Genomic DNA, 10,943 nt, shown 5'->3' with positions numbered 1-10,943 from the left:
TGCCTTGTCGTATGGTCAGTCTTGCTACAAGGTGAATGGTGATGTGTAACACTGCCTTGTCGTATGGTCAGTCTTGCTACAAGGTGAATGGTGATGTGTAACACTGCATTGTCGTATGGTCAGTCTTGCTACAAGGTGAATGGTGATGTGTAACACTGCCTTGTCGTATGGTCAGTCTTGCTACAAGGTGAATGGTGATGTGTAACACTGCCTTGTCGTATGGTCAGTCTTGCTACAAGGTGAATGGTGATGTGTAACACTGCCTTGTCGTATGGTCAGTCTTGCTACAAGGTGAATGGTGATGTGTAACACTGCCTTGTCGTATGGTCAGTCTTGCTACAAGGTGAATGGTGATGTGAAACACTGCATTGTCGTATGGTCAGTCTTGCTACAAGGTGAATGGTGATGTGAAACACTGCATTGTCGTATGGTCAGTCTTGCTACAAGGTGAATGGTGATGTGTAACACTGCCTTGTCGTATGGTCAGTCTTGCTACAAGGTGAATGGTGATGTGTAACACTGCATTGTCGTATGGTCAGTCTTGCTACAAGGTGAATGGTGATGTGTAACACTGCATTGTCGTATGGTCAGTCTTGCTACAAGGTACAAGGATTCAAGTCTTTTGTCTGTAACTTCTCTGTGTCAGCCCCCTCCACTAAAAGTTGAATCAGCAGACATGGTTCCCACAGACGAAACAAACAAAATTCCAGACATCTACACCACCTCTAACACACACACACACACAAAAACTGGTGGATATCCCAGTATCAATTTTCCTCACTTTGTTCATTTGTCATTGTCTTAAATACATTTAGCTCATTGCTGAATGTGTACTTAAAAGAATATTAAGCAGTAATGTCTTTGTTAAATAGTACTGGTCAATGGTTTATGAAAAATCTGAGACTTTTCCAGACCGTGAATAGCGGAACATATTTTTCCACGATTTTTCCGGCCCTGGAACTGGTTCTCTCTTTTCCCAAGACTTTTCCAGACTTCTATCCCTCTATGAACCCTGTGCAGCAGTTATCCATGAGGTGTTCCTCTACCTTCAGAAAATCATCCTGTGTCACTCAGAACACAAGGACATCACTGAAAGCTGAGAACACCAAATTTCAACATTCTTGAAACATCGTTAAGTTGGAGCATCTTTGACTTCCAGTATGTTGTATGCTGTATGCCTTTAACCTTTTTCTGAAACAGAATTTAGAAGTCTTTCCTTTAATCAGCACATCAAAGTGCAGGCAATTAGTTAATACTTCTTGTATACAGTCTCCAATCCCTCTACAACATGGGACGCTCTCCTGGATACAACAAATACTTGACATGCATTTTACATTCATGCATCATTAAAATGTAAGCTCACCTACGCACGTGCAATAACACAGTTTCAGCAACTAACAGCTCGATAGTTTAATAAAATAAAAAAAAGAAGAAAAAAAAAAGAAAAAAAAAAGAATGAAAACTAAAATGCGAAATAAAAACAGGCACATCATAAAAAAAGTCACTGCTTTTCAACTTGCAACACAGCCGACCACGCCCGATCCTGTCCCCCACTGCCTGAGTGTGACCATGTCTCCCAGTTCTCTCAGTCACTTTCACTCAGTGAGTGAGCACAAGATCAGTTCACCTTATGCACGGACCATGTCCACACAACTGAGCTATAAATAGCTGTGTATCTATTTATAATACATTAACTATTTATAGCTCAGCAGTCCGCCCCCCCGTTGTGACCTGACTCCATGGTTAAAGCTGCCAAGCGGAAAAGACAAGGTACACGCATGTGGCGAAGACAGTGAACACACAGGTGTTTGTGTGCCAGGTGGTCAGTCTGACAAGCTATGTTGTCCCTCCTGTGGGTTGTGTTTTGATGCACGGCGCTGACTCACACAGGATTGGCACCGGTCGGCAGGCGGCGACGCGCACTGCGAGGAGTCTTCAGACTGCCGTTGGTGATCGGGGGGGATCGCCGTGCAGATCTGAGGGGGAAAAAAAAACAGACCAAAATTATTTTTTAAAAAGACCCCCAAAAACAGAGTATGGCTGCCTACATGGCAGGGTAAAAAGAGTCATACACAATAAAGACTGTGTACATATGAGTGAATGTGGGAGTTGCAGCCCATGAATGGAGAAGAAGAATTCAAAATAAAAAAAGGAAAAATAGAAAGAAAAGAAAAATGAAATATAACATTATTCAAAAATATAAATGAAAAAAATTTAAAAATACAAAAATTATTTTTTAAATGAAAAAAAAAAATATATATATATATATTCAAACATTACTTTCAAAATTGATGAAGTAAAGAATGATAAAATGTTACAACATCAGAAGAAAAAAAGATAATAATTGTAACATAATGATCAGTCACAAAGAGCTGTGATTCTCTCTCTGTGTGTGCAAAAACTTTACTGAACTGCATAGACAATCGTCATTTCCTTTTTGAATAAAAACAACAACACAATAAACGATGTCACAGTTTTCACACTAATATTTTACTGATTTAACACATTTCTGAACAAGGATATCTGCTGAGTTGCTGCCCCTGGACCAAGCAGTGTTGACTGCAGCCGTCAATGCTCCAGGTAAAACAGGAAAAAGCTCCCTTTGCCATTTCAAATTTTCAGACACTGCATTCACAGGACAATCTTGCACGGCAAGTGCATCTTTTTTGTCTGACAGAAAAGGAAGAAAGACTGTTGAGGAAATGGTGCGTGGTGCCTTGTGGAACATCAGGCAGAACAGGGGAAATGACAACTTGTTCCAACTTTTGTCCTTCACTATGGCTTTTTATCTGTGACTTTTTTTCCTTCCTAATTTTGTGACTTTTTATTTCCTTTCATTTATTTTTTTTTTTTTTTACGTAGTTTTGTGACGTTTCTTTTGTGACTTCTTTTTCCTGTGGCTTTCAACAATCGCAGAAATACGCACACCTACAGTGTCAATCTTTCTGAAACATTTCTCACATTTAAATCCAATTTCATGTTATTCTTGAGCCATTCCCATTTCCACCCTGTTCTCGCCATTTTCTCATGTAGAGTTCACTGTCAAGCTGTGCTAAAAGCTTCATGATGACGGATGTCACCATCACAATGTCCGATTTGGTGAATGCACTTTTTGCTGTGAAACTGCAAGAGAGTGAGCCAACACAATTATCTCCCATGAGTGGTAATACGGCCCATTTGGTATGAGAAAATTGAATGACAGTACTTCTCTTACTTTTTTTTTTATTTGAAGTTTCACCACAGGCATAATAATGTCCCTAATAGTAATCTCACCGAAAAATCAAAGACAGTGAAGAGGCTGCAAAAAGTTACGCATGCTGGAAAATATCCAAACAAAATGTCTCATTGCTGGAAACTGCCCAAAGTCAAGACAATCTGTGCCTGATTTCTGCCATATGCTGGACAATTTGTACCCCCAGTCCATTGTCTACGGCAACAGCCAAATCCAAAAGTAGTGGTCACTTTTATTTTCACCGCTGTGGTGAAGTGGTTAGCGTCACAGACTGACAAGGGGAGGGAGCGGGTTTGAATCCCAGCGGAGGTGGTTTTTCGGCCCTCAGCTGGCTCTTACCAAAGGCTGAAATGGGAAGACTGGTACCACACAGTTGAGCATCATCCACTTCACAGATGTGTCTTTGGATGTGTTGCTCTAATTTCCTGACCAACTCTGGAAGTGTCTGGATCTCTCAGGCCTGGTTGACACTGGGATATCATTATGACAGGAAGCAATGAGTACAGCCTTGTCAGGTAGTCCCAAACCTAAATGGACCTCCATAGCAGCATCGTTTTCATCATCAATATAAAAAATAAAAAAAAGCCCCCAAATTATGTGACATTTCATGCCCTGCTCTCATGGCTACCTTAGTTTCCATACCCCTCCACTTACATGCTTTGGTTGAGTCTTTTCATGGTCTTCAGTGTCAGTGGATTCATTGGGGACTGTTGTCAGAGAGATGTGATGGTGGTCTCCACTCTGGGGGAGACACTCACTCAGTCTGGCTCTGCGACTTAGCCATTACTGTCATCAGTAGGTGCTGTCCTAAGTATGTTAAATCAGAACAGGCACTACTGAACACCACTGGAGTGACTCAGCAGCAGTACAGGGTCTCTCCTGGTGTGTGACATCCTGGCGACCGAACCCAGGTGTGGCTGTGTATGGGAAACTCGGAATGAGTGGCAAGGGAGTAATGCCACTGAAACGGTGCAGATTATGGGGGAAAAAAAAGAATTTTTTTTTTTTTTTAAAATCATCAGATGTAGTAGAAATGTGTTAATGCGACAAACAGGAGGGGATAGTGATGCACTGACCTGTTGGTGTGCAATGTGTTGGGGGTCAGGGCAGACAGGGCCTGCATGTTGGCCGTCAGAGCCTCCACTTCACGTCGCAAGCGTGTCGGTGTCTCCAGACTGGCACTGCACGTCACACAGGTCCATTCATTAAACATTCACCGTCACCAGTCTATCCACACTGGCTCTACACAACACACAGGTTCATTCATTAAACATTCACCATCACCAGTCTATCCACACTGGCTCTACACAACACACAGGTCCATTCAATAAACATTCACTGTCGCCAGACTATCTACACTGGCTCTACACAACACACAGGTCCATTCATTAAACATTCACCATCACCAGTCTATCCACACTGGCTCTACACAACACACAGGTCCATTCATTAAACATTCACCATCACCAGACTATCCAAACTGGCTCTACACAACACACAGGTCCATTCATTAAACATTCACCATCACCAGTCTATCCACACTGGCTCTACACAACACACAGGTCCATTCATTAAACATTCACCATCACCAGTCTATCCACACTGGCTCTACACAACACACAGGTCCATTCGTTAAACATTCACCGTCACCAGACTATCCACACTGGCTCTATACAACACACAGGTCCATTCATTAAAAATTCACCGTCACCAGTCTATCCACACTGGCTCTACACAACACAGGTCCATTCATTAAACATTCACCATCACCAGACTATCCACACTGGCTCTATACAACACACAGGTCCATTTGTTAAACATTCACCGTCACCAGTCTATCCACACTGGCTCTATACAACACACAGGTCCATTCATTAAACTTTCACCGTCACCAGACTATCCACACTGGCTCTACACAACACACAGGTCCATTCGTTAAACATTCACCGTCACCAGACTATCCACACTGGCTCTACACAACACACAGGTCCATTCGTTAAACATTCACTGTCACCAGACTATCCACACTGGCTCTACACAACACACAGGTCCATTCGTTAAACATTCACCGTCACCAGACTATCCACACTGGCTCTACACAACACAGCACTCGCACACACTGGTAACACATTCACTGTCATGCACAAAACAGCACACAAATATTCACTGTCATTATGCACAAAACACTGCACACACATTGGTCAAACGTTCACCATCATTATGCAGCAAACACAGCAGACACAACAGTCAAACATTCACTGTCATTATGCAGCAAACACAGCACTCACAATAGTCAAACATTCACCATTAATATGTACAAAACACAGCACACACATTGGTCTAACATTCACCGTCATCATGCAGCAAACACAGCACTGACTCACAATTGTCAAACATTCACCATCAATATGCACAAAACACCGCACACACACTGGTCAAACATTCACCGTCATTATGCAGCAAACACCACACACACACTGGTCAAACATTCACCGTCATTATGCAGCAAACACCACACACACTGGTCAAACATTCACCGTCATTATGCAGCAAACACCACACACACACTGGTCAAACATTCACCGTCATTATGCAGCAAACACCACACACACACTGGTCAAACATTCACCGTCATTATGCAGCAAACACCACACACACTGGTCAAACATTCACCGTCATTATGCAGCAAACACCACACACACACTGGTCAAACATTCACCGTCATTATGCACAAAACACAGCACACACACTGGTCAAACATTCACCGTCATTATGCAGCAAACACCACACACACACTGGTCAAACATTCACCGTCATTATGCAGCAAACACAGCACACACACTGGTCAAACATTCACCGTCATTATGCAGCAAACACAGCACACATTTGTTTAACATTCCCCATGATTATGCAAAAGATACAGCACACGGACTGGTCAAACATTCACCGTCATTACCATGCATAGACATTCAACCAACCAATCATGTTTACGTTCACACACACGCACAACAAAACAAAAAAAAATCATATACAACATTCATTATAAATATCACACATCACAAAGGCTGAATGGTACACATCTCATAATTATCCTAACATTTAACCCTAATATCACAATTAAAACCATACCACATTACTTAACTAATCCCCGATACTTAAAACCAACCACGTGCATCACAATGCCCAAACATTATACATCTCAAGTGAATACATCAGATGGCTAGAACCTGTACAGCACTTCCAAAGAATCAAACCCTTACACTGTCCTGATGTTGGATCGCCGAGCCACCTTGCCCGTCGTTCTGCCCGGTGTCTCAATGCGGAAGGGCGAGTACATGCCTACCTCTCGACCATTCTTGCGGGCTGAAGAACGTGTTGGGGTGGAGGTTTGACTCTCCTGAAGAGGTTTTAATCTTCGTGTTGATGTCTTGAATTTCTGTTTGGGGTTTAAAAAAAAAAATAAAAAAAATAAAAACACACAAGACAGAGTGAATGGACTACAAAGGAAATTTTCTATCTAAAATTACGTTTAAATAACATACTTACCGTGACCCAACTAGTGCTCTCCAACTTGAGGAAGTACTTACTTCACAGAATATATATATACAACACACATCACCTATTTTACTGCAATAATAATAATAATAATTTTAAAATAAAATTTATCCATTCATATGTCATTCCATAATTTTTCCCCAAAACTAAATTCAAAGCATAGCTTAACAAAGAAATTTATTAACACTTCATTGATAACAGACCAAGCCTATACATTCTGATTCTGTATGGCTGGTAATTGTAATATCCATTGATAAATTTATCTCACAATAACAAATCAGTTTGATACAGAGCATTCAAAAACAAACACACACAAACACGAGATTGCAGAGACACACACAATCACACGCACATGCACAAATATATGCTTGGAAGAGAAAAGATATGGATCCATGGAATAGAGATAATAATAGTGTCATAGTTTGTTAAGACTATTTGAAATGAAATGAAATAAAATATTGTTTTAAATGATAAGTGTGAAAAACTGTGATGGAACTGAAAAAGGCAGTTAATTCCAAGTTTGTATAGCTGAAGAACTAAAACTAAAAAGCTCTCCCGACATGTTTCTAACTCACTATTTAAAGTATTTTGGGAACACAAAATTTCTGTCATCAGTGAAAGAGCGGAAAGACCCTGAAAGTGAAAGTTGAAGGAAAACCTCATCTAATTTTTCAAAGGTGAAACCCTGAAATTCTTGGTTCACACAATAGCACTCACAAGCTGTGCCTTATCAAAAGACCCCCCCCCCTCCCCATGGCCCCCCTCCCTCCCCCCACACTCTCCAGATTGTGACCCATGGCCACACAGCCTCTAAGTCTAACCAAACTCAGTAGTTGTAATGAAAGTGAGTGATAGCAGTACAATTCACACAGCAGCCAGAAGCTAACATCTTATCTGAAACAGGAGCATGCCACCAGCATTCACTGTGAGAGGATGGAGCTGGGGGCAATTATTGACTCAGTTATCTCCTCTCCCATGTCCCTCACATGGTGAATGGATTACACAGCAGCCGGCAGTGTGGAGGTGAATGCTGACCACCACACCTGCCATCTCAAACAGGTGAACTTTGTTCCCCTGAGGAATGCTGCTGTATTGTTGGGGTGTATGTGTGGGGAGGGGGGGGGGGGGGCGGGGGGGGGGGGGGGCAGTGCATGGGGGGGGGGGGGGGGGAAGGGGTGGTGGTGCTTGGTGAGTCACTCAACACTGTATGGAAAGCCACAGTACCAGCCCATGAATCCCATGCTGACTGTTTTGTTTTTCTTTTGTTGTTGTGGTGGTGGTGGTAGTGGTGGCGGCAGTTTTGTGTTTTATGAGTCTCTCCCTCATTTCTGTCTTCATTCCTGTGTGTGTGTGTGTGTGTGTGTGTGTGTGTGTGTGTGTGTGTGTGTGTGTGTGCTCTCAAACTAAGAAAAAATCTGGGTGGTGGGAAAGAAAAGTGTGGGTGTGGGGTAGGGGGTAATGGGTGGAGGTAATGTATTGTAATTAAGTTTATAATGTAAGTCACTTTAAATTCATAAATTAGAACCTGCACAGTAAAGCCTTAACATGATCTGGTTGAATATCATTTGTATATATTTATCTAACCTGCCAAAAATAGGAGAAAAAAAAAGAACAGCAACATTTATTAAAAAATAATAATAAAAATTAATTAGGCAGCCCAAAATTCACAGCATGAAAAGCATTATTATTCAGTTACCCGCCAAACTCAGGCAACAAAAGGATACTGGCACGTTGCCAGGCAAAAAGGTCACAAAGCCATGCCACCGGATGACACATCACCTAAATCTCGCATTCCTGTAATGCTACCCACCCCCTGCTCCAGCCAACCACAGGAGCGCGCAAAATCCTATCACATTCAAACATGTTATCCCTCCATTTGCAAAAGTTTTTTGTTTGCTCAAATTCATAAACTGCATTTTGATGCCACAACAACGTATACGGATCAACAAAACTAAAAAGAAACTAACCTAAACTGTGAAGCTGACAATATCAAAACACGTGACCTTTCCAGCGTTCTCGGGTCAGCAACCGTCCCTTAAAATCATCATAGTGTGTACTCCGCCGCATTGTCACTGACCTGTCTGATGGTTCCAACAGCATCCCTCATCGATCTTCTCATCTGTGATCCACGGCGAAAAATCGCTGAGTGTCGTCTGCTTGGAACACTTCCATTGGCACTGGCAAGGTTTCGTCTCGTTTCATTTTCCGGCTCTTCAGACGCTGCTCGTTTCGATCTAGGCGTGTTGATGTAGTCGTTCTCTTTTTGTTCGAACATCGAATAACGTCTCCGACTGATGGTACTTCGTAAGGCTTTTTTGATCGCCGACATGTTGAAACTATCTTTTTATCACACAGAGTATACAGCCTGGGTTCTCAAAACGAGCGCTTTTGTCGGTGCTTTGAAACGACCGCCAAGCGGAAGCAAAGCGAGAAATCAACAATGATTGCAGTGTCACGTGGTTTCTGGCTCGCGTGCTGAGATGACTCCAAATCAACGTGTAGGTTAACCACTGTGTGTGTGTGTGTGTGTGTGTGTGTGTGTGTGTGTGTGTGTGTGTGTGTGTGTGTGTGTGTGTGTGTGTGTGTGTTATAGTAGCAGTAGCAGTAGTCGTAGTAGTAGTAGTCTTCAGTTTAACGACATCTTTCCACTTTGAGTGGTACTAGACAAGAAAAAGAAAAGAAAAGAAGAAGGAAAAAAAAGAAAAGAAAAAAAAAGGAAGTATGGTGATGGGAAGTCCTTTCTACTGTTCGCTCGTTTCACCAGCCGGTCGGCCGCCGGGGCTATGTGTTGTACTGATAATTTCTCTGCGTTCTGTCTTTGTTATATATTTTTTCACAACGTTATTATCTTTCTTAATCATTTTTTGACATGAGTGATTAGGGTTTCAGTTCATACTTTGATGACTGTTCCTTTACTTTTATTAGCTAGACCAGTCAACGAGTCATATTTGATCGATGTTGGGGAGGTGGTTGGAAGTCACGGTGATTAGATCCAATGGCGTGTGCACCCTTGAGGTGAGGGTTTGGTGGGTGGGTGTGAAATAGATGTGGTGCCTTGTGTGTCTGTGGGGTGTATATTATGATTGGTGTGTGTGTGTGTGTGTGTGTGTGTGTGTGTGTGTGTGTGTGTGTGTCTGTGTGTGTGTGTGTGTGTGCATGTGTGTGCATGTGTGTGTCTGTGTCTGTGTCTGTGTGCGTCTGTGTGAGTGCCACGGCCGGTGTGTGTGTGTCTGAGTGTGTGTGTGTGTGTGTGTGTGTGTGTGTGTGTGTGTGTGTGTGTGTGTGCATATATACCTAGCCTATATGCCTCTCTCTCTCTCTCTCTCTCTCTCTCTCTCTCTCTCTCTCTCTCTCTCTCTCTCTCAGCGTAAAGCGCGCGAGCGAGTATGTGGGTGTTCGTTCGTTCGTTCTTTAATCACAGCGTTTTTTCACTGTCAGTGTGTATAATTATGCGCGCTCAGCTTGCACTGCGTTTGAGGGAAGGGAGGGGGGGGGAAGAGATGCTTTCAAATGAGTTAGTTCCAAAGAAATATTTTGATCCGAAATCAGTTTTGAATTGCCGCAAATTGTTGAAGGCGATGACGAAAGTACTAGTATGCTTGAAAGTATGGAAAATTACATGATCAAAATGGGAAAAATCACAAGATGATATGACGTCGTTGTTTCCTAGTTTTTGCACTAATTTGATTTGTACATACGTGCGTGCGTGCCGTGGGTGTGTATGTGTGTGTGTGTGTGTGCCAGTGTGTGTGTGTGTGTGTGTGTGTGTGTGTGTGTGTGTGTGTGTGTGTGTGTGTACGCGCGCGCGCGAACATACGCGTGCACTTAAGTTTGCGTTTTATGTTTGTTGCATTAACATGATTTATGTATTTCATTGTAAGGAAGGTGGCGTGTGTGTGTGTGTGTGTGTGTGTGTGTGTGTGTGTGTGTGTATGCGCGCACGTGCGTGTGGACGTGTGTGTATGTGTGCGCATGCGGGCGCACGTGTATAGGTGTATGGGAGGGGGCGTCCAGAGCCATTGCAGGAAAGGGAACTGACAGATAAGAGGCAGAAAGACAGATTCATTTTCATCCAGAAAAAAACAAGGTTTTATTGATACTCACAACATAGTTTATTCAGTTCTTCATTAACAACTCACTTGCACTCTGTATCTCT

At 42.5% G+C, this 10,943-nt stretch overlaps 1 protein-coding gene across 1 annotated transcript; it reads right to left on the bottom strand.

The window, feature by feature from the left end:
• Positions 1-465: 465 nt before the first annotated feature.
• On the bottom strand, positions 466-9,185 carry LOC143274858 (uncharacterized). Its single transcript, XM_076578816.1, has 4 exons — positions 8,865-9,185; positions 6,493-6,668; positions 4,309-4,413; positions 466-1,976 (listed from the first exon to the last, which is right to left on the bottom strand). Exons 1-4 carry the CDS (start codon positions 9,114-9,116, stop codon positions 1,883-1,885), a joined length of 627 nt encoding a protein of 208 aa, XP_076434931.1. The 5' UTR covers positions 9,117-9,185; the 3' UTR covers positions 466-1,882.
• Between the last annotated feature and the right edge of the window lie 1,758 nt (positions 9,186-10,943).

The sequence above is a fragment of the Babylonia areolata genome, chromosome 29 (genome assembly GCF_041734735.1).
Source record: "Babylonia areolata isolate BAREFJ2019XMU chromosome 29, ASM4173473v1, whole genome shotgun sequence".
Taxonomy (NCBI): Eukaryota; Metazoa; Mollusca; class Gastropoda; order Neogastropoda; family Buccinidae; genus Babylonia; species Babylonia areolata.
Note: the sequence above shows the minus strand (reverse complement) of the source record. Positions and strands in the feature narration are given on the sequence as shown.

Excerpts from the sequence above, each read along its gene's own strand:
- LOC143274858 (XM_076578816.1), bottom strand. The coding sequence starts at position 9,116 with ATGTCGGCGATCAAAAAAGCCTTACGAAGTACCATCAGTCGGAGACGT. Across the intron at positions 6,669-8,864 it reads CTGTTGGAACCATCAGACAG|AAATTCAAGACATCAACACG; the intron begins GTCAGTGACAAT and ends AACCCCAAACAG. Across the intron at positions 4,414-6,492 it reads CGATCCAACATCAGGACAGT|TGCCAGTCTGGAGACACCGA; the intron begins GTAAGGGTTTGA and ends TGTGACGTGCAG.